Source organism: Ambystoma mexicanum, chromosome 2q (assembly GCF_040938575.1).
Source record: "Ambystoma mexicanum isolate Mex_15411 chromosome 2q, UKY_AmexF1_1, whole genome shotgun sequence".
Classification (NCBI taxonomy): Eukaryota; Metazoa; Chordata; class Amphibia; order Caudata; family Ambystomatidae; genus Ambystoma; species Ambystoma mexicanum.
Window position 1 is genome coordinate 1,408,628,766 of NC_090924.1, and position 24,238 is coordinate 1,408,653,003.

The 24,238-nt window shown below is 45.5% G+C and overlaps 1 protein-coding gene across 2 annotated transcripts in view; it reads left to right on the plus strand.

The window, feature by feature from the left end:
- The first annotated feature begins 3,356 nt into the window (after positions 1-3,356).
- The window catches only part of DAZL (deleted in azoospermia like), an 890,646-nt gene continuing 869,764 nt past the window's right edge, over positions 3,357-24,238 (plus strand). Inside the window, exon 1 of one of the 2 annotated variants that reach the window (XM_069646760.1) lies at positions 3,357-3,732. In XM_069646760.1, coding sequence (XP_069502861.1) covers positions 3,730-3,732 — 3 coding nt within the window. In that variant the 5' untranslated portion in view covers positions 3,357-3,729. Of the gene's footprint in view, positions 3,733-4,511; positions 4,725-24,238 lie in introns of those variants that run through there. The other variant, XM_069646761.1, reaches the window with a different exon arrangement.

Below are 24,238 nucleotides of genomic sequence, written 5' to 3' on the forward strand. Positions count from 1 at the left end.
TGCAGTAAGTTGCCTCAGTCCTAGCCTGACTGACTCCACATTGGCGCTGCCTGTGCAGAGTTATGCACGTTGCAAAAAGTCTAGTGGCACAAATCTAGTATGCAGGCTAGCGCTGAATGAAAAATTCCTAGTCAGAATCTTACCAGAGTCTCCTGCCGTTGCAGAAATAGAAGATGCAGCCCATCACCTCCGCTTTCCTGATACAGTCTGTTAGGCAAGAATGTATGCAGTACCCTTTGGGTGCACTACAACAACCTTGACCTCCTGGCAATAGGAACACAACCTTTGGTATAAGCCTGTACTACACAGGTTGGTAGTGTAGTCGAGTAGTCAGGCTTATCTCAAGAGGGGTCAATGTGAGCTGTAGGGGAGTTACACAGAGATTCACAGTGACAAGTGTCCAAATAAAATCTAACACAAGGTTTCTTGAGTAGACAATTATAAATGTATTTACAAGTCAGTTATAGGAAGCCTTCTTCAGATTGGCCCCTCATGTCTCATAGCATATGTTACAGTGGCAATTACCCTTTCTACGGCCATGGGTCTCCCCAGAAGATAGCTTTCTGGTATTTTCCTTGAAGAACATGTAGATCCGCCAAGGCGACTCGCCCTTTATAGCTTAGCTCCATTGTGAACTTTCTGTGTTTTCCAACGGGTGCTTTTGCAGCCCACTGAAACACTTTGAGCACGGATGGTGTCAACGTGGGTGGGTGTGCCATCTTGCGGAATTCAGATATATGCACATGATGTTTAACGTGGTTCCAGTGTCGATAACGAACTTGGACGGATGCTGTCCCACTTTGATGTCGATGTCTACTTCTGGGGCAGTCACCACATCTGTCATCATGTATGCATAGTCTTGTTGCCTTCTTTCTTGAGAAGGTGTGGGCGATGGGGTCCGGCCTGTTACTTGTCAGACATGACTCACCAAGTTTCTTCTCGCATCCACATCCCTTCTTGGCCCTGACATGTGCATGTTCGATTCAGGTCTCCTGCTTGGGCTGCTACTTCCTTGCATGCAATTTGGTGGCGTGTTACACACCCTTGCCATGTGATTTTCTCTCCCACAATTAGCACATCTCTTTCCAAATGCAGGACACTTCACCCCTTCATCATGCAGGCATGGTAAACCACACCAGTAACATTTTCCTATGGTTCCATATCTCGTACAGGTGGATTTACACCTGTCATACTCCTTCATCATACTCCTTCCGTCTTGCCTGATTTGTTATGCTTGTTCTCTCACTGAACCCTTTCCAGTCTCTATTTGTGCTGCTTGGGTATCCGCTCTCACTTCTGTTCGCGCCATTTGCAGGATGATGGCAAGAGGGAGAGGTTCACAGAGCACCTTCTTCCTGAATGTTGATGAGAAGCATCCTCCTATAATTCGTAATCTGATAGCTTCTTCATTTGTAAACTTGTGAAATTTGCAATGGGCTACGAGCTTGCGCAGCCTAGTCTCAAAAACGTCCATTGACTCCCCATTCATTTGACTGGCCGTATTAAACATGTGCCTCTTATGGTCGATATTTTTCTAGGGGTCAAAGTATGTGCTTAATGCTTCCTTCAGTCCCCTGTATGTCTTTACCTCCTCAGGCGGGAAAGTGGGGATGAGGTCTTCGACTTCATCTCCTACCAGATTAAGAAGCAGACTCCTGGCAAATTTATCTGGAGCGCTCTCATCATGTGCAGTCATGCGGCTTTCAAATCTCCTGATCCATCGTTCCCATCTCTGCCCGAAAGCTTGCTTGTCCCCCATATCAAATGGGCCTAGGCTGCGAAATGCGACGTGCCCTTCATCATCAAATGTCTCATCTCTGGTGGTATCACGTTCACAGGCAGCTTCTTCAGTCATTTTGTCAAGGATTACAAGTGGAAATGTAATATCTCACTGTGCAGAGATCACTGGAAACACTTGGTGGCAAAGCAGAGTTCAAATCCTACCCTCGTCACCAGTTATTGTGCCCCCTTGGCTTGCTGGGCACAGGGGTTTGGAGCTGTGCATGCAGCATGAGAAAGGTGCGCCAATAAAGCACACACACAGGTTGAGGGAAACGCTTCCTCTTACACACTGCCGTGTAATGGCAGTTCCTGTCCTGCGCATGCCCGCTAACTCTCTCCTCACTGGCTCTGCCTTTGAACAGTTAGTTATCCGTGTCCTGCCTGGACACGACAGTGTGCTTGGAGAATCTTGGAAGTTTGGTGGATTATTTGCCTGGGCATCGCTGTACGTTGTACCCTCGGTCATACTCCAGTAAGTCATTTTTGTGACTGCCAAGCCTGTGTCGCGAGTGACTTAGTCAAGGAAAGACTTTGTATAATGCTGAACGTTGTTGAGAACATAAAGGCATGAGAATGGAGTTCCTTATGGCCTTACAAAAGATTCTGATCTTGCTACAGTCCTCAGTCATTACATGTTGAGAGGTCAAGCTAATAAGACTTCTACTATAACCTGTTCCTCCCTCTGACAACACTTGTTTTTTAGTTTTTTTTCTCTTCACTTAATTAGTTATGGCAGACGTGATATAAAGACACTCAAATGCACCTCTTGGTCTTTATACTGGATATTTGCACATTTCGACTTTCTCATCCTGCTTGAAGCACAGTGTTCAAGTTTCATTAAATGGAACGGGGCCTAGGGGGGTGGGTTGTTCTGGGGTCATGGCCCTGGTTCTTTGGAAGCACCAGTTTCACGTTCTTTTAAACTGCTAATACTCTACAAAAGATATTCTTCTCTTAAATTTAGATTTTCTTGGCTACTGGAAGAGTGGATAAAAGAATATTGCATAGCTCTCACCGATGTCTTAAACAGAATCTTAAACCCCACTCATGATAGTGGGGGGGCGGGTTAGCCATTTGTAGAGAGGCCTTGCCCTAAAAGAAAACTGCCTTAGAAAAGTCGTTCTAGGGCCGGGCATGTTTTTGCCATACTGGTCGGTGTTTCAGCGCTTTAACTTTGATGGCCTTTTTAAGTACTTTTCATTCTTTTTACAAAATGCTACTCTTCATTGGTTCTGAAAATATGGCCACGATATTATAAAATGACGCTGTTACTCCTATAACACTCGGTAGGAAATGTATAAGGCCACAGACATGGACTAAATGTAGAAATGCTGGAAGAAACACGCGGCATGTTCAGAAATAGGTTTATTCGTGGGGTCGCACCAAAAGTATAAAGTGAATGTTGTATTTTGTCACTTTATTGGATCTACCAGAAGGTGTTGGTTGGCATCGCGGGTTCTGGTCAATGCCTTCTTTCCGTGCATTGCCTCGGGGCCCTACTTCTTTCGGTCCCTTTCTGTTAACATGTTGTGCCCACCTTGCAGCTATAAAGTAGTGCCTGGGGTGGGGCTGGGAGGCCACCAAACCCTTTCTACCATGGCGACCGGGCAAGGGTGTGGCACGCGGAGAACCCCTGCGGATGGGTCATGGTTTCCACTTCTCGGACCCCTCACCTAAGGTCCGCGGTGAGGCCTAACTTGGACTGCCCGCTGGCTGAACACCAGCTTGAGCCCACGTTTGAAGCCAGGACTCCCCTACTAATGGACTCGCCCGTCCGCAGTTAGAAAGGGGAGGAGCCTTCGGGCGCGCCCAGTAGGTGGCGCGCAGGGGGGCTTGGAGGAGCCGGCCACCGGCAACAGTTTTGTTTGTTCCGTTTTGGTTTAGTTTATGTTGTTTCTCGTTATTTGTTGTATTTAAAGTTGTTGCGGGTTCCAGTTGAATTTCACGATGGTGAGTAGTAGCGCCGGCTGCGCAAGGGAGGGTTGGAGCAGGGCGGCTTGCCTAGCGCGCGCGCGCGCCCCGTGACGTACTTTCCGCTCCGCGGGAAAAGCGCTTATTTTTCGCACCTTGATAAATGTCGAATGTGTGGATGTATCTGTGCTTAAAGGAGGGCTGGAGAGTAGACCGCACGACAGGGCCTGCAATTAAGCATAATTCATCCTCCTGTTGTGCCTTACAAAATTGTTTTTGAATTATGTAATCAACAGCTAATTAACATTTCAATTTTAACGAAGATGACCGAATTTCATCCATTGTAAAGTTATTTGTGTGGTGTGAAGAAACTTGTTTAAACGGTGATAGAGTTTTTCCAGGTAGTCGCAATCGAAATGAAAATCAAAACGACCGTGTCTTTATCGCATTTTGGACCGATGTGTATATATATATATATGTATATTTTATAACTTATTTTTATTATTTTCACAAAAACAAAGATGTATATTTTATGCTGGCGAAAACAAACTCGGAACGTGATTAGTTAAAAATGGGCCAATATGCATGTCGGTAAATGGGCTTGCGCATGGGCGTGTACGCGGGCTGCCAAATAAGGTGTCGCTGTATCTATAATGGTGAAGTTCCCTGGTACTCGGAGTCTCTGTGCATTCCTGCCAACCCCTCCCTCTTGGGCAAGACTCCATTTTAATGAGATAATATAAGCTGTCGCCGGGTATAATTGGGCGTTGGGCTGAGGCAGTCGGTGTGAAAAGTACGTCTCCAAAATGGCGGCAGTTTCCCGCCCAAAGCCTGTGCAGCGTGTGCAATCATGGCGGCTCAGGAGTGGCCCCGACGTGGACGACACACGGGTTCTCGGCGCTGGCCGCCGGGCTTGCAACCCCATAACTCACCAGGAAAGATATATGACGAGGAACTGTGTCCGAGGCACCATGGTTGATCAACTTTTTTTTTGTCAAAACATCTCAACCAGTTGAGGTGACGGTGTGAAGGTCAATATTTAACCCTTTGGATCGGGGAGGGAGGGCGTCTTAGTGTGACTTTTTGTAGGCGTTTCCCAGGTGTTGGTGCGGATGTAATTGTCCCAAGGCTGGTTACACGCTCCAAATGAGCGCGTCATTGGGGAGGAGAACGGAGGAAAAGCAGTTTTTGGTCCCTACAAATGGCTGTTGGTTGACGGTTTCTCTCCTTTGGGATGACGAGGTTAGGCAGCGTTATAAAGTCCACAAGCAGTGCCTCCCGCCCCTCATTCACTCCTGCCAATGAAACGTTTCGTTTAGAGACGAGTTCATTGGACATTTTAATTTACTCTCGTACACCAGAAGAGGACGAACATGAAATAAATTATATGATAGCTTAAGATTCCCCCTGAGCTGTTAACTGCCTTTTTTTTGTTTGAACTGACATTTTGTTGATCACACTTTACTAAACCTGCACCTGGTCCATTGAACAATCCTTTACAATAGTATCTTGGAACTATTTTTCATAGAACTGTTGACCCCAGCCCCCCTTTGCCCCTTACCACACCTACGTTTGACTCCAAGGCAATTTAAATCAGGTGTGGGTGATCCACGAAAAGTCCATGGGGACTAATGTGGGGTTACTTACTGTTATCTTCATTAATCCTAGTTATGTTATGTTACTTTGCATTTATATAGCACCTTATGTACCATTGGTATGATCTCAAGGCGCTGGCAGGTTGAACGCCCTCGGGAACCGTAGTTCAAGTCAGTAGTGAGAGAGTCATAAGGTGTGTATGTGCACCGGATATGTGTGCAGCAGGTGTGGAACTAGTATGATAGCTGCTTCTTAGCGGTAGGTGTGGTGGTTTGGAGATAAGGAGTATGTGTTCGTTCTGGCAGAGTGATACCAGACTGGCTCTGGCTGCGTGAGGCCTGAGGAGATCGCCTAGGGTGGCGGGTGTGCAGCCAGCTGTGTTTCGTTAGGATGATGGGGAGTATGTGCCTGGTGTTGGTATGAGAACAGCTATACCGAATGTGTCATAGTATCGCTGTCTTCTAGTTGAGTGGTGGTGTAAAGAAGAGAGTAAGCGTGGTGATGTGATATGGTGGTTTTCAGTAGGTGCTTGAGATCGAGCGCCTTCATGCTTCAAGCATTCGCTGCACTCCATCCGTTCCATGCACTCGAACCATTCCATGCACTACTCCTCTTCCTCGTCTCAGTACTCGCATATGGGGTGTCTTACCTCACCCAGGAATCCCTCCTATTTATTTTTTCCTTGGGTCCGTACCCCGCCCCTCCCATGGGGATAAAACCCCACCTCCGACCTGACCATCTCAGTTTTACCTAAAACAATTCAATTTGTCATTCAGCCAGGTCGGCAAGGAGAGGTGGGACTCAAGTACTGGGACGAGAAAGTGTAGGAGTAGGAATATTATTACCAGAATTTTTTCTTTTGCTTATTGTGATTTGGCTCGACAATCGAACCGTACACAAATCCTTAATTGAAATTCATATCAAACATTAAACACTTGCTGATCTCTGTAATCACTCAGTTGCTACTGGTTCCTTATCCTTCTCCCTCAAGCATTCCCTTGTGCGCTCCCTCCTTAAAAAAAAAAGTCAACAGGCCCTACATGTCCAGCCAACTATTGCTCTATCCCCATCACCCTATTCCTGGGGAAACTGCGGGAGAAGTTGGCCCTGTCCCAACTCTCTCACTGAACTAGTTGGTGGTCTCCACCACCATCAATCTGGATTCTGAGCATCCAGAGGCACGGAAACTGCTCTTCTGAACAGCCATGAAGAATTGCTTGCCTCCCTGGATTCCAACTCCCCAGATGTCCTCATCTTTCTTGATCTCTTCTGCATTTGACACAGTCAACCACTCCATCCTCATACAGAGGCTTCACAACACTCTTGGTATCTCGGAGGGGGCACTGGACCGGCTGACCTCCTTCCTTATTGACCGCTCATCTCATCATCCTGGGCACCTTCTCTCCTACTTATCCACGTGTGTTGTCCCCAGGGATCTATCCTCTTGCCTTGGCTCTTTAACATCTACTTCACTCAGCTGGCACTCTTCATCTCCAACTTCCAGTGTTATACTGATGACACAAAACTTCATAAAACTTCCTACTGATCCTCTTGAACCTTCCCCTATGCCTGACTGCCTTTCTGTGATCCAGGCCTGGTGCACTTCCAGTGATCTGTCTCCAGCAAAACAGAGATGCTTCCCATTGTGACCCCTGCCACCGACTTCTTCCCTTCACTCTGGCCTTCCTCCATGGGCTCTCCCCCTGCTCCCTCTTCTAGAGCCAGAAACCTTGGAGTCATCTTAGACTCCCCTCCTTCCTCCCTCCCTCACACTCAGGACATTGCCAAGAAGTCCCACTTTCAGCTCTTTGTTCTTAAAGCAATTCTACCTTTTTTTAAAATTTATTTTTTTATTGTATTAATAGTTTACAGAAAACCTTATACAACATTTAACATACAAAAACAGCAATTCATTTATATAAACGCAAATACTCTATTTCAAAGCCCTACAATATTAAAATGCCATACAGATAAAAAGAAAATTTCATCAAATTACAAATCACAACAAAAGAAATCACATCCAGTTTAATTTAAAGATTTTCCATCCTTAGCCATAATATTACAGTTAACGTATTCCATTATAGAAGCATTACATATTACATTCTTTGTTTTTATCCTCCAATTCTTCCATAATATTTTGCAACAGCAAATTCAATGCAAGAATTAGAGAAATATTTACACCCCACATACAGCGACTCCAAAACAAGTGGATAGACATTTCAAGCTCTCTATTAAATCTATCTTTAAGATAGAGAACTTGTTTATGATAAAAATGGGTGCAAGTTAAAACAAGGTGCTTTAAGGTTTCTACCTCATCAGAATCTCCACAAAACCGACATGTAAGATTAATTTGCTCTTGCATACACACCTTTCCTTTATGTGCCCAATGGTGCATTCTTTCTAAAGTCGGCATCTGATTAAGCCTAAAGCGCATATATGTACCTCTCACCTTCTGACAGGAACATTTCTGTAAATAAAGAGGAATACATTCCCTTGCATGCCCAAAGTTAGCATATTCTTTATAAGTTGAATGGGACTCTACACCATTTACTGTTTCCACCCAATCAGCCCTAAATAACAGTCTCTTAACTAGTCCAGGACGCTGAACCAAATCCTCTAGACAGAGACCCAGGGAATCAAGTAGGAGATTCATTTTATCACTAAATCCTCTAATAGATTTTACTGACCTTGACTTGATCACCTTATTCAGCGACTCATATAGGGTGTTTACCGGTGGATCATTCATCTTTCTATATGAGGAAAGTTGTCTCCACAAATATCTGGCTTTGAGCGAGATAAGGCATAGCTCATGACGGATAATAGCGTTCGGAATTGCCATTGACCGGCCCATTACTTCTTTCCACATTTTCCCCTGGAGCACATTCAGATATGAACTCATATCTAAGTTACAAATATCCAAGCCGTACAGGAGAACTGATACACATTTTTCCAAATAAAAGCGTCTTATAGGTAGAATAGAAAATTTACATACCCTGATTTTCAGAAATTTCATTTGGGTATTCAATTTTGACACTTTTTCTAGAAGACTTAATTTCCACATCTTCAAACTGGACTTATTGGAAAGATTGTAACCCAGATATGTTATAACCTGAACCTGTTCAACCGGATTATTACCCATCTTCCAGATATATGGTTTAGCATTTCTTTTCTTTGTAAATACAATAATTCTAGATGTTGATGCATTGGGGCAAAAATTATTTTGGATTGCGTATTGATAGAATATCTCCATCTTCCTACGAAGACCTCGAGGGGTACGATCAAAAAGTATAAAATCGTCGGCAAAGGCCAACCACTCGATAACCAAACTCCCCAACCTGACCGGGGCAATGGAAGGACCCTGCCACATGCCCTCCACATCGCTAACATACAGGTTGAAGAGCGTGGGAGCAAGTGAACAGCCTTGTTTAACCCCCACTTCAGTAATAATAGCATCAGAAAGCGCACCTTCATTAGTAAGGCACACCCTAACAGAAGTATTCTTATGTAACAGAGCAAGGAGTTGGACAATCTTACAAGGAATGTTCATTGATAACATTTGAGTCCATAATCTTGCTCTTATGACCCGGTCAAAGGCACTAGAGAGGTCCAAAGATGCCATAAAGACTTCACCCATGTGAGATTGATGCACTGTATCTAAGATGGGCAAGAATATTTGAATTCAGATCGGTTCCCAGGCCTTTTCTAAAGCCAACCTGAAATTTACTAAAACAAACTTTACTTCTAATCACTTTATTAAGGTCCCTAAGCAATAAGATACCAAAAACCTTGCTCACCGCATCTTGAAGAGCTATTGGTCTATAGTTCTGGGGTTCATGTACGTCCCCTTTTTTAAATATCGGGACAATAATGCATTGGGACCAGGATTCAGGCATAATATGGGTTTTGAAAATGTCATGAAATATGGGTTTAAGCAGGGATGCCCACATCTCCGGAGCCGCCTTAATGACAAATGGAGGAATGCCATCGGGGCCCGGCGCTCTCGAAGGTTTGAGTTTGTGGATAGCCCACTTAATATCCTCAATATCCCACAAACATACACTCTCCACTCGCGGGCCTTAGTCCAATTCCTGTTCCCCGGAAAAAGCTGGGGGAAAGGCAAACTTTTCCTTATAATAGGAACACCACACCTCTGCTTGAATTGGACTGTCGAGGCGATCTTTAATAGGCCTAAGTGTATTAATAGTTGCCCAAATTTTACGTCTCTACCCTTACAGAGGTTGTTCATCATCACTTGATGAACTTCCAGATATTGATCCATTCTTAGGGATTTAATGAAGTTTTTATGTTTCTGAATAATTTTTTTCTTTTTACGTTGAAATTCAAGAGAAGAGATTGGTAATTTCTGCAATGATTTGATATCCCTATATTTAAGACGTTTAGAACATTGAATTCTAGGATCGGCCACCCTCCCCTTCCATCTCATCCCTTCCTTCCCACTTATTCTACTAATTTTGTAAACCCATGACATAATTACATTATAGTAGGATCCCCACGAATCAACGTTTACTTCCCTTTTGATTTGGTGCAATAATCGTGGCAAATTCTCCAAGACTAAAGTATTGAATTTCTTAATCACTTTCCTGTTCCATATAATCCTTCTGCCATTATTTTCTGCCTTAATGCCCAAAAACATAGGATTAATATGAATACCGACGTTAGGTAATGAAAGGGAGAAACATAGTAGAACATGGTCACCTAAATCGACTTCCAAGAGCGTCAATTTTCCACATGCTTGCTTCCAACTATTGGATGCATAGAAGAAGTCAATTCTAGAGATGTTACTTCTTCTTTTCCAGGTATATTTAGGTAGCTTCCAATCTGGAGCATGATCTAAGAGGCCCAAATCCCATTGATCAAGATAGTTATCCCACCATATACCTCTCTTAAGGTTAGGGTGGAGTAGCCTGGAGAGGACACCTCGTTCATTGACCATAGAACCCTCAGCACAGGCCAAATTAAAATCACCTCCCAAAATAATACGATTTCCATACCCCTTCTGAAACCAATCTCCCAAAATAACTCCAAATCTTCCATGCTTTCAATGGTCGCCGTTCAGGGATTCCAGTACAAATTCAAAAGGAGAATAGATTCTACATTATTCTTTGATGAGAGAGCAATACCCAGAAGCCAATCACTCTTAAAAATCACATTGCCATAAAACCCCAAATTACGATCGACTGCAATAATCAGACCGCCACTCGGCCTACCTGCTAGGCCCCTGGATGCTAGTGAAGAAAAAGTATAGAAACCTTCTATATCCATATCTGACAGCATCATAGTCTCCTGGAAAAAGTAAATGCAGGGGCGAATGCGATTATCCCTTTTTCTCAAAAATGTATTCAAATGCAGTCCCCCACAAGTATTCCAGGAAATCACATCAATGTTGAGACTATTAGGAACATCCCTTCCCCTGACTAAGTTTCTCTAGGGTTTTAAATGCCGGTTGCAACCATGACCAATCTTGGCCCCTTTTAAATAGGCTAGAGATTAGCGCCAACCCTGGATCAGGATTTTTTACATTACTATTACCCAATTGTACCATTTGTAAATTTTGAGTTATTGTTGGCTCTTTATATTCAAGGAAATTATCTGTCTCCTTATCATCTATAAGTGTGCATAGATCATAACCCAAAGAATTGAGGTTATTTTCTTGTGCACGCACCATATCTGCTACCATCACCGAATGAAAGCAGCTTACCATACGTTGATTCTTATGATTCGGCAGGGAAATAGCATCTATACCATCTGATGTTATCGCTCTTAATAGGGGAATTTGTTTGAACAGATTTAGGAGAAATGTTCTATTTAGGCTAACATGAGATTCTGTTTTATTATTATTGCTCCAGCCCAAAATCTTCCCTGTTGTAGCCTTTGATGAGGGCTGGATCAAGATAGATTCCTTTTTTGTGCTATCAGCTAAAGATTTAATCATTGGCTCTCCTTGCAAGTCCTGGATTTTACAAACATGGGTATCTATAGAATTTTCTCCATTAGTGATCAAACCATTCCCATTTTCAGCCGTCACCATCGGCCCCTCAGGAGACAAAGTACTAGAGCATACAATCGATGTTGTTGCTTGCACAATATTATTGGCATTCGTCTGAAAAGGCTTAATTTGTTGAGTTCCTAAAGATGTTCTAGCATGTTTAGTGCTAGTTATTTTACCAAAAGCTGTCATCTTAGTTTGTATCGTCTGAAGGTGCTCTTGTCCACTTTTCAACGACTTCTTCACATTCAAATTGTTATCCATATTTCTTGCTTCCTTAACGGCTCTAATGTTTGAATTACTACCTTTAACCTTAGTGTTGGGCATGTTCTTAGTTTTTTTTATACATCCTAACATGTTTTTTTGTCTTCTTACGTCTATATAAGGGGGATTGAGGTACCTCATTGATATCATAGTCGGAGCCATTAACAGGAACCGATTCATTGGTATTAGTTATTACACCTATATCTAATACCTGATCCACTAACTCTTTTTCTCTGTTTTAGCTTTTGTTTGCATTTCTGCCCCTTGTTAGGAGGAGTCTGTTGGACATTTGTTATATCTTCACTACTAATATTCACACACTCTCCTTCCTTAGATATCTCCATCTCATGCTCCTGAGCACTAAGATTTTCCATATGCTGTTCTTGGATATATCCTCCTGCTGTTCTGGTAATAGCATCCAGAAGTACAGAGGGACTATCCTGACAACTCAATTCCTTACCATGATTATTGACATCAAGCTTATCACTTCCCTGACTTGGGAGATCCAAATGTACTATCTCTTTATGTGAGGAGGAGGGACAGTCCCCTGTAAGCACAAATTCCAACAAAGTTGTAATCTTAGCATCCATAGTTATAAACCTAGCATCTTGTTCCTTTCTGTATTTATCAAATAAATCCTGTTGTTTAATATTCTGTTCCTTAATAGTCTTAGCCTCCACTATACCCTCCAGGAATGCCAAACGGGTCACCAGTTGATTTAAGGCAGCTTGTTGACCTACCATAGATCCACTAAATATCTCCTATGACTCACTTATAGTTTTCAGAGCCAAATTCAGGTTAATGTGTAGATTGGATAAGAGGGGTAAAACAAAGTCCCCTCTCTCTTCACTACCGGGACCAAATGTCTCATGTTTATCCTTAATTGCCGGAAAACTATCTCGTATAATTAGACTAGGATCGGTAGCTCTATCCACTATTTTGGGACAATGGTTCCCTTCCCTGTCCTCAGTCTGAGTGTAGCCTATCTTTTTCTGTGTGCAGGTTATAGCTGATTCTTGATAAGGATGAGTAGCACTATCCACTGTTTTAGGACATAGGTTCCCTTCTCCATCCTCAGTTTGAGTATTACGTGTCTTTTTGTATGTGGAAGTTGTACCAATCATTTGGCTCACTTTGGATGGGGATTCCAACCTACCATCTTGTTGTTTCCCTATCAAGGTACAGTTTCTAAATTGTACGGGTGCCACTCTCGATGCTCCTTCTGATAAACTCCTTACCCCCTTATCTTTAGATAGAATTCTCCCTGGTGGTATCTCTAAATCAATAATTTCTTTAAGCAAATCACCCGTGGCATCTGCCATAAGTAGAAACGAATCATCCAACTCACAGTCCCCCATAGGTTGATTAAAAATAAGCTTAGAATTACTAAGGGTTCCTTTAAATTGTTCCCCCCAACTAGCATGCTTGTTAGACACCACCTGGGCAGTTCCAAGGTCACTTTGCATCTTATCGTGATCATCCTTCCCAAAAATGAATATCGCTGGTGAAATATGATTGGGCTGCTTAATACCGTACGGGTATGCCCCCTCGTTATTGCTTTTCGTAATTGATTTTGTTAAATCCAATCCTTGAGTTTACCCAACTAGCCTTTTTTCATTAAAAAGCCTTCTCTGGAGAGGGGTGGAGGCATGAAAACGTACCACCCTTTTATTACCATTCATATTTTGTTGAAGACATTCCTCATCTGTGAGTTCCTGTCTCGACTCCAACCCGTCCCTATAGATTCCTGAAGCCTCTATACCCAAACTATTTGGATTTCCCCTTATAGCGACTAGAGACTCAGGGACTGCAGGACCAACAATCGGATATTCCCCCATACACCCTTCAGATATAGATTTAGGATTACCATTACTATTTTCAACCAATATGTTTGAGGCACTCATATTTTCCATATGCTCTTTAACAGTAGGTTTTTCAGATTCTATAGGTGCCCCCAATTGGGCTCCTGCTATCTTAGTTTCTTGACTCTCAATCGTTTCAAACCCACTTCTAAGTGCCGGCATAGTTAAAAAAAAAAATCAAACTATTTCCGTAAAAGCACGTAGGGAAAAATTAAGAAGGAAAGAGGAGAGTATAGCTCGCAGCCTCGATTGGAAAAAAAAATGACGAAGTAAGAACCAACAATTCCTTTAAGTATTAAAAGGCTGGATATGGGATAAAAAGTAATAAAAAAATCTGTATGGCAAGATATAAAAAATATATAACCTTCAGTTGAAATCCAATAGCCATAAACAGAATAAAGTCATGTTAATCAGCAATAGTCCAACACAGAAAAGAAATATAGTTGGCCAGTCACAGGGTAAGGAACGCCCGACAGCTTAAGGAGCTGCCAGAGTCCGACCCCCCCCCCCCTTACCCTGAATGCCGGCTGGAGTACAGTCAAAATGCGAAGTCAACAGGATTTCTCATTCAAAAGTACTCGCAAAGCTACAGCACTGACACAGATCACAGCTAAACAGCGGATCCAGCCCTTACTGCCTCCAGAGCTTAACGCCGCAAGGGTGGTTGGGCCGGCTATTTCAGGCCGAGAACAGTCACGTGATACGTCACGTGGGCGTGCAGGACCCCGCCTCCTCCAGGAAGCAGGGGGAGCAGCAAGAGCTCGGCTCGCAGTGCTGCAGGGAGCAAAGATGTAGGAATCAAGTTGGAACATTAATACGTTCAAAAACACAAAGCGCTCCTCACACAGAACATAAACCACGCCGCTCGGGCGGTTGGGCCGGCTATTTCAGGCCGAGAACAGTCACGTGATACGTCACTTGGACGTGCAGGACCCCGCATCCTCCAGGAAGCAGGGGGAGCAGCAAGAGCTTGGCTCGCAGTGCTGCAGGGAGCGAAGATGTAGGAATCAAGTTGGAACGTTAATACTATCTTTTCTCACCTTCCCCCAGAAGCTCAATATTACCAGAACCCTGGTTCTCTCTAGGTTTGACTAGGCTTGACTATTGCAATAGCCTCCTCCTCAATCTTCCTTCATCCATTCTGCGACCTCTCCAGCTAATCCAGAATAGGGCAGCAAGACTTATCCTTGGCCTCAAGCCTAGGAACCGCATCTCATGCCCTAATAAGTCTTCACTGGCTCCCGGTTGCTTCACGGATTAAATTCAAATCCCTCTGTATCATCCACAAGGTTGTCTGGGGCGGGGGGACCACAATATCTGCAACTCTCTCTTGCTAAATATTCCCACTCTAAACCCTTGTGCTCCTCTGGCACCAACGCTATGTGTGTAAAGCGTTCCGCTAAATGGAGTGCAGCTCAATCGCTTTCCTCAGCTGGCTCCCTTCTTGGAACAGCCTCCCTCTTCATCTTGAGCAGGACTTTAAGCTCCGGAAGCACCTCAAGACTTTCCTCTTTACCCCCCCCCCACTCTCCTCTGCTAATCTCACAGTTGCTTGTTTGGTGTGCAGGCCCCTTACGCATTTTCAACGCCCTGACCTCCTACACCTTCGCCCCCGCTTCTGTCTATCCTCAGCACTTGCTTCGGCTGACCCTCCTCCCTGGAGGCTCGCACTTACACTTCATTGCACTTCACCTGTTGCTCACCCATGAGCCCCACAGCACCTACCCCATTCCCCCTCCCTTCTGCACTTGCACATACTGAACACTCACAAGGCATAGTAGGTATGCCTCCGCCACCCCCACCCACTGTATTTAATATTTCTTTATGTATTTAATTTGTATTGTTTAATATTGCCTTGTCCCCTCCCTGTTGCCCTGTGGGCGCTATGAAACGGTATTTAATTCCTGTATAAGCCCCTAACAAGCAAACAATAAATACAATTAGAAACTACATGTAAAAGTATTAACGTAGATGCATATTAAAAGAAAAGAACACTAAATAATGCACAAAACAGCAAGACTGATCTTGGTCTATTTGCATTCCCACAGGCACTGAATACTTATGATTTTTTAGGAAAAATACGATCAAAAAACCTAATGGCTGCTATTTCCAAGCAATTTGGGGACCTATGATTATATACCAAAGGATCTATGGCGAGATAATTATGAACCTTTCAGAAGCCAACCAAAAGGTTGAAGATTATCGGTAAGTAAACCCCCCCCACCCTAACTTCACGTCCCTCTTCCTTGTCCCAGTACTCGCATATGAGGAATACCATAGGCATGTGCTAAATGATGAAGGAACACACAGACCAGGAGAAATCGTGAATCCCATCACCAATCCATTAAGAACAAAAATGTAGCAGACCGCATGAATGGTACCAACCCACAGAACCCTGTACCAAAGGCACCTCAGCTACTGAGGCAGCCACTGCTCCAGAAGAACTACCGGAAAGCCCAAGGGGGTAGGAGTACCAGCAGATGGAAAGCCATGAAACCAGCCGTCCACACCCCTCTATGAACTGTAGGAACAGAGGGCATGTAGCCCAGACAAAGTCCTCATAAAGCAACAACGAGACTGCCAGTCCCTCAAAGGGACTGCAGCGCGCAGGACAAACCAAACCCGCTCACCGGGCAGGAAGAATGCTCCAGCCCCCTCTAACTGCGACGGGGCCTACAGGACAAGACGCACATGTCCCCAACCCCCTAGCCAAAAAAGATGCTACGAAGCAAAAAAAGAAAACTGGGGAACCACCCGGGGTAGCACAAAAAAGGCCTGCCAGGATAGCCCACAAAACAAGCTGGAGGCTCAAAGGGGGCAACCCAGGGGGTGGTACAGGGAGTGACTGGGAGAACTGGCCAGCAACCTAGACAGCAGAGTGAACAAAGCTGCCCCTGACCTCTCGGCCCATGGAAGACGCCAATGTCGGCCCACTAAGTCTGCAAGGCAAAGACTACCAAGCCCAGAACAAGACCCACCTGCATGAACAGGAGAAAGTCAGGAGCAGGGCAGAAGCTGTGGATCAAACAATTCTGCAGGCACCAGCCCCTAACACTCCTCTCTGCATGGAGCCGTCACAGATTGAGGCATACCTCCCCTTATGGAGCCATGCCTGGGCAACTGCGAGACCCCCCAGGAGTGGACCAACCCCAGAGCCAGAGGTACGGGAACAACCGACTGAAGAAAACAATGGGGCGACGGCCAGAACAGAGGACATGAGAGAAGACCAGCAGCTCTACTGCTAAAACGGGGCTACCAGAAGAACCACTGCCCCCAAGACTTCAGCTGCCAAGAACACCTCCTTCAGGAGAGGCTGCAGGGGGAATTAACTTAAAAGACCCACTGGCAAAAGGGGAAATCGCGTCCAGAGGAGGAGGCAGCATATCCAGTCAGCAAGGTCAAAGCTTGCAGATAGAGCGGAAACTCCTCCTGCAGTACCCATTCTGTACCTTTTCAAATGTTTAGCGTTTTCGATCTGTTTTAAACGTTGCCTAAGCCCGGATTCTAACCCACGCCCTAATGACCAGGGTTACAAAAGTCAAAGTTCACCTGTGACAAGTCGGTGCCCGGTTTGGCACCGAAGTTTCCAGTTGTGAAGAAGAAACTTCTACTTGTTAGGCCGAATTGTGGAGCCACTGGAGAAGAGGCAGGCACCCCAGGCTCGTGCCGAGAAACACTACCCACACCTTCCAAAAAATGGACCTGAACATCATCTACCAAATAATTAGAAAGTACCAGAGCATCAGGACAACTCTTGGGGTTTCGGGATCTTCAACACTCTTCCCTGAGTGTTGACAAGATGCCTCTGGATTCCAGAGACTAATTTTTGTTGATCGAATGTGAAGACTGCCTCTTGTGCTGAACCGAGCTCCCAGGGACACCATGACAGGTTGCTTGGAGTGACAGGCATTGCTTTAGGGATGCTACACCCCTGACGTCTGACATGACTTACCTGTGTGATTGTGTCCATCAGTAGGGCGTTTATGTTTTCAAATCTTTTTAATGGGCCTTACTCTGTTCCAATGGTAAAAGTAAATCACTTGGTGGTTTTGATGGTTGTATTTTTTATACTCAACACCCAGGTATTAGCGTTTTGGAAAAGTACAGGTTGTACAGTTTCAGCGTTTGATTACTCTTCTCTCAAGTACCAAACTAGCTAGTTTTATTATGTTATGCACCTCTTTAATGGAAGCATGGGTTTTGCTTTCGTTCACTATTTCATCATACTATAAACTGGTGATTACACAAATTGAACCCCTTCACTAGTTCGTACTCTACTCTCAGCCCTTCCTCCCCTTACTACTCCCACCCCCCACACACACACACACACACACATACACGTCCAAAGCCCCAACTTGATGTCAGTGCTGTTACTACTTATGAAAATGGATTACCACGACACTTTACTGAGGTTCTGCACCCCTCTTCATCTCTCTGGTCTCTGCCCCCAACAGGGCTAACACTGCTTCCCAATCTATAATTTCACGGCCATTTCGGCCAAAGCCCATTTCTTCATATGCGTCACCACTCATCCACAGCTGGACTCCTGGGGGACTTCCATGCCATAGCGATTCTGCGTTTGGCCAATATATACGCCAGATCCTTAAAATTGGTGATTTGTCTTGTCCCTCTAGGGTGTGGGAAACAGCCTAATACACCTGCTGCCGGGGACCCCGCATTCAACTCCAGACCCCCCTTATTCATTCTACTCGCTACCTCTCGCCAGTATTGTTCCACTATTGGACACGTCCAGAACATATGGAGCATGCCCACCTCCGCTCCTTTGCACCTAGGGCATACGTGCGCTGCAGCACCTGGGAACATTGAAATTCACGGGGGCGTCATATAGGCTCTGTATGTAATCAGTAACTGTTTCAATTGCAATCTCGCGGTCTGCCACACCTTTTAATATACCCATACCCCTGTCCTTTGTGTGTCTGTGAAAGGGGCCCCTAGATCCTCTTCCCATTTACCCCTTATTGATAGGGGGGTGGGAGTCCTATTAGTTAACAGGAAGTCATATTCTAGATATGGCATGCCTACCTTCCGATATGTCATACAAGATATCTACCATGGCATGCTGTTCTTTCTATTCATTATATACACTGCTGCATTATTTTTCCTTTACTCGTGTTATGCAAGAAGTATTGGCCTTTGTGCAAGCCTTTGTGGTCAGCCAATTGTTCAAAGGGTATAACTGAGGCATCATGCAGTTGGTTCCCTATCGTGGCCACCCTGTGGAGATCCCAGTACACTTGTATCTTCTATCTCGCCTGCAATGAGGTGGCCACTATGGTGACCAGGCGAATCTGTACCGAGAACAGGTCTGTGAGTCCTAATGTTGATGCTCTATCCCACATCCTTACCCCCAACGTCACTAAGTGCGATCAGTGTTCTCCCTGGGGCTTTTTATTCCACACCAGCTCCTTTAAGTAATATTGGGACCCCACAGGTTGCAGCATCAATGTATCTGAAGTCTCGTCATCTGCAAGCCAGTCCCCCACAAATTGCAGCTGTCCCGCTATATAGTATTGATCAAAGCGCAGGACCCTAATGCTGTCCTCTTTGTATGGTCTGTGTAACATGTAGAGTCCTCCTGCCATTCAACAACAAGCTTCTACTAACGCTGTCTAGCGTTTTGAAGGACTGTGGTATATAATATGGAACATTCACAAAAAAGTGCAATAGTCAAGGCAGCACTACCATTTTCAATAATGCTGCCCTCCCCATCAAGGAGAGAGGCAGCTTAGTCCAGAATTTCATGGAGCCTTGGATGCCCTCTAGGGCCTTTCGCATGTTGTGTACATGCTCTTTAACCAGGTTGCAATATATATTGAACCCCAAATATTTGAACATGGACTCTTTCCATTGTAGTGCTAAAACGGGGAGCGCCCCCTGTCCTACCATGCACAGTTTTGCTAACGGGAACAGCGCAGATTTATCAGTGCTGACCGTGATCCCTGTTAATCTCGCAAATAACTCTAGCGCCTTCAACAATATCTCTGGGTTGTCTTCCGGGTTCTATATATATATATATAACATGTTGTCGGCATACATCGATATCAGGTGCACAGCTCTGTGTATTTCTATGCCTGCCCCTATGTATAAGTATTGTGCAATTGGTTCCATAGCCAGGCTATAAAGAAGTGGGGACAGTGGGCAACCCTGTCAAGTACCTTTACCCAATTCCCCTGCTTCCGAGATACATCCACCAGTTTTAACTCTTGCAATCGGTCTAGTGTACACCAACTGAACCCACTTAATGTATACCTCCCCGAATCCACAACTGCGCAGTGTTGCGTTGCATACAACCAGCCCCATCTCACCGAGTCGAACGCCTTCACTGCATTCATCGTGGCTATGGCGCATAGGGTCTCCCAGTCAGCTGTGCTATATATCACATGGTGCAGCCGCCTCAGATTACAAGACCTGCTACGTCCTGGCACATAACACTTCTGGTCTGGCTGCACCAGTGTGTGTATTACCTTCTTCATTCTATCCATTAGTATAGATGTCAGCATTGTGTTACCTTGATTAAGCATTGATAGGGGCCTAAAGAGCTACATTCCGCGAGGAGGAGACTAATAACAGATTCCCTTAGGCTTGGAGGGAGGACACCCGCCTCATAAGAGTCGATAAAGGTGTTAAGTAGATGCAGGGCCAGCTCATGGGCATATTCCTTATAGTATTCAGTGGCCAGTCCATCTGTGCCGCCCAGTGTCTTCCCTGTCGGCAAGGACCTGATCATCCCTAGTATTTCCTCTAACGTGATGGATCCCTCCAAACCGTTCCTGGCCTCCTGATCTAGTTTAGGGAGGTCTATCCCATCCAGCACCTCTTCCAAGTGCTCTTGCAATATCAAGGGCCCTTCTTTGTTCAGACCTCATTTGTTTTTATATAGCCAGGCCAATAGTCGACCTATTTCATCTCCTTCTTTATGCTGCCTTTTGATAAATTTAGAGTAATTATGTTTGCCCAGCCTCTCCCAGAATTCGATGCATTTCTGTCTTAATGTCGCTACCTTCACTGCATCCCCTATTTGTCCTGTGGGGGACTGTTTCAGTTCTCTAAGTTGGTCCTTCTGCAGAGGTCAGCTCTCTATTAATTGTAGCTTGGATGTTCCCAGGGCCTGCGATTGCGGCTCCTATAACTACAACTTTCAGTGCTTCCCAGAATATTCCTGCACTGGCTACACTTCCTTCATTGTATATGACACCGTCCACACTGCTTCTCCTGACACAATCTCGAAATGGGAGGTCTTGCAGAGATTCCCCCCTGAGTCTGAATGTGAGTATTGGGCTCTAGAGGGCTTGAGCTGCCATTGTAGACTCAGCGCGGTGTGATCCGACAGGACCCTCCCTTCATACTGTGCCCTAGTAATTACATAGGTAATTTCCTGCCCTACAGAGAGTAGTCTAATCTAGTATGCACTGCAGGCAGTGCTGAGTAATGTGATTAGTGTCACTATGGAGTACTCGCCAAATGTCAATGAAGTCAAATGCCCCTAACGTCGTTCGCAGAGCCTTGGCTGGTGGGGCTGGCTTACTATACTTAGCATCTGATCTGTCTAGGGTTGGATTAAGCGTGCAGTTGAAATCGCATCCCCCATATAATATTACTATTCCTATATGGACTCAGCCACAGGTATAGTTAATGGAAGAATACTGCTGCATTGTGGTGGGTGTGTACGTATTAATAAGACAGGTGTCAACGTGTTCGAGGCGGCCCTGTACTAGGACCATTCTCCCTTGTCCGTTTTAATGTGAGTCATCTTAAATGGTACCGTGGGCGCTATCCACATTAGAACCCCCCCCTGGGCATAGGCGGTTGACAATGAGCCAAACGCCTGCCCACTCCATTTACTTGCTAATAGTGTCTGCTTTTTGGGTGTTAGGTGTGTCTTCAGCAACATTACGATATCTACCCTACTTCTCTTCAGGTACGCATAAACCCTGTTCCGCTTGACATAAGCATTTAGACCCCTTAAAAACCATTATTGTTCCAGCTCTAAGCATCTTATCCGTTTGAAAAGGCATCTGCCCCTGCCACTATAGGAGTTACCCCTTTGCTACTATTTGGAAATCTATTTAAGTTTGATATGCTACTGTTCTTCGTTGACACTCGGGTGGACAAACCCCAATCCCCTTTAACTCTCCCAACTTCCAATACCAATAACAACTGCCCAACATGATCTTCCATGTTCGGGCATATCCGCTTCCCGCATGGACCTTTGGTGTTCATACCCCAGGCCGGTGCACAGCGGGTGGGCGCATAAAACAAGAGCCCTCTACAATAGAGCTCTGAGGAAGTGGCGTAGCCCAGCTGTAAGTCTGCTCTCTGTACACGTAGTTTGTGTTGTTAATCAATGGCATCTCCCGCCATGTAAATCTGATAAAACATTCGCAACATGTTTTCAGATACAAATAAGCTCCTTGGCCAGGCGTTTTATGCTTCATAAGATCCCGTTTGTCTTGGGGCTCTCATGATAACTCTGGTGTCGCCCTGGGCGTGCTGATGATCTGCTGACTTTGGGGGTGGTACGTCTGACGACTCCTATTGCTGGTTAAGACCTGTCATGTTTGCACCACCCGTGATCCTCTTTCTCCTCTCTTTCATAGGGACCTATTTTCTCCCTGTGTATCCATGTTTGCGCGTCCTCCGGGAGGTCAAAGAACCAGGCTCTGTTTTTGTGTATAACTTTCAGTTATGCTGGGTAAATTAACATGCATTTTAGGTCCGCTGCTCTGAGTCTGGCTTTGGCCACTGTGAATTTTACCGGCTTTTCTGCACCTGGAATGTGTAGTCCGGGTAAACCGCCAGATCGGCTGAGGCTCTCCTCAGTACCCCTCCTTGTCTGGAGTAGGCCAGTACCTTCTTGTGATTCAGGACCTTTGCAATTATTGGTCTGGGAGGCGCTCCAGGAGGCGGGCCTTTGGTCAGCGCTCTGTGCTCTCTCAATTGTAAATCCTTGTGTAAGGTTGCCAGGCCCAATTTCCTGAAGTAGCAGGTTTTCTATATATGTGGTGGGGTCCGCGCCTCTCCCTCAGGCAGTCCCACTAAATGGATATTGTTCCTCCGGGCTTCTGCTTCCTCTACTGTTTTCTAGGAGGCTTACCTTCTGCTGTAAAATGTGGACGTTAGCATGCATCTCTTGAAACTCGTCTGTGTTCTTCTTCATTTGACCCTCAAGTGTAGTGGAGCGCTCTGCCAAACCGCAAACGTCTTGGCGCAGTAGTCCCACATCTAGTTGTACTGCTTCAATCTGTGTCCCTAAAGAGGCCTTGAGGTCTGCAATGGCCTGCATGACTTGGTTATGCAGTTCCATAGTGTCACCAACTGTCACCTGTGGGGGCTCCGTGTTCCCTTTTGGGTCCTGTTGCACCACCCTAGCATAGTTGTCTATCGATGCTTGTCCTGCCTTCATCTTAGTCTGTTTTAGAGGAATTCAGTCTGCAGGGCTTTGTGGTGGTCTGCAAATATCCGTGCAATGTACAGCTGGCAAGTATTGGGGTGCAATTTTTGGCGCTTTAACCGGGGTCCACATTACATATGGGCCTCCTGAGGCGCTGCCGTTATCCGGGATATTGATTGGGTTTTATTTCAGTTATGCCCAGGCTGTCTCTTTCCTCTTCAGTGTCTTAGCCTTCTTCCCCAACTCCTGCTATCCTTGTGCAAATGTCTGCGCTCTGTAGCCTCCTGCAGTCATCACTGCTTCATAGCTGAGGGGTCCCTGAGTTCAGCCTGCCTTGCTCGGGTAGAGCTTTTTCTGGTGCAGTGTGAGATGCTTTAATTGAATGCTACAGGGCATCTTGGCCTTCCGCTGGCATTGCTGCTGTGCGGACCATGACTATTAGCTGCTTATGTCTTATTTGGAGTGTGCTCCACCTCTTTGTCGCCTTTGTCTGTGCCTCAGCCCTCCTCTTCAACCTCACGTTGTCCTTGCAGGGATGTCTGCTTTTAGTTGGGCCCCTTGCCGTAGTTGCCACCCTCTACTGGAGTGGCCACCGGGTTCTGCTGGCACTCTGCATTCTTTGGCGGTAGGGGGATATGTTCTCCCGACAACACCGCACTGCGTAGCCCTGGTTCGCCCAGGTGACCCTCCGCCTCCACGACCTTACTACAGAAGTTATGCAGCCCAAAAGGGTTTATGCGCTGGACCGTCTGCGGTTCCCATGCGTCGCCTTTATCGGTGTTGTCCCTGGCGTCTTCTGCGTTCCTTCCCAGGCACCGGCAAATGTTGCAGTGCGCACCTCCTCCTCGACGCTGTGGGTGCTTCTCTTCTTCCTGGGTCGGCCGCGCTGCCCAAGATTGTTTCTCTTCACTTCTACGAGAGTACACACCTTTCCAGATGTTCCCGGCCACAGTCCCGCAGTCAGCTCTAACACCTTCTCACGCCGCCATCTTAATTTGGGGTCTGTTGTCAGTTCCGTTTTTCGGCGTGTTGTAGCCGGCGTTCCGTGAAAGAGACCTGTCCATGCTTTTGACAATGCACTCCCGGAACCTTACTGCAGTTGCTTAATTTCGGGGCAAATGTCAGCTGAGGAGTTGTTTGTTTTAACGGATCATGAAGGATCCGGCGGGAGCTAGCTCTGTAGACGACCTACTTCATGGTGGCTAGCCACGTCCGAGATCTTTTGGATTAATAGTTATGTGCGCTTTAAATGACATGAGGAATATGGACCAGGACAAGTCTGTCCCCCTTGCACAACAAACACTATTATTTACCTGCTCTGAGACAGGCATTGTATCAAGAAAGACACAGACTCCAAGAAGCACATTTCAAAACCTTTATTTACTACGGTTCCTGGGTTGGTTT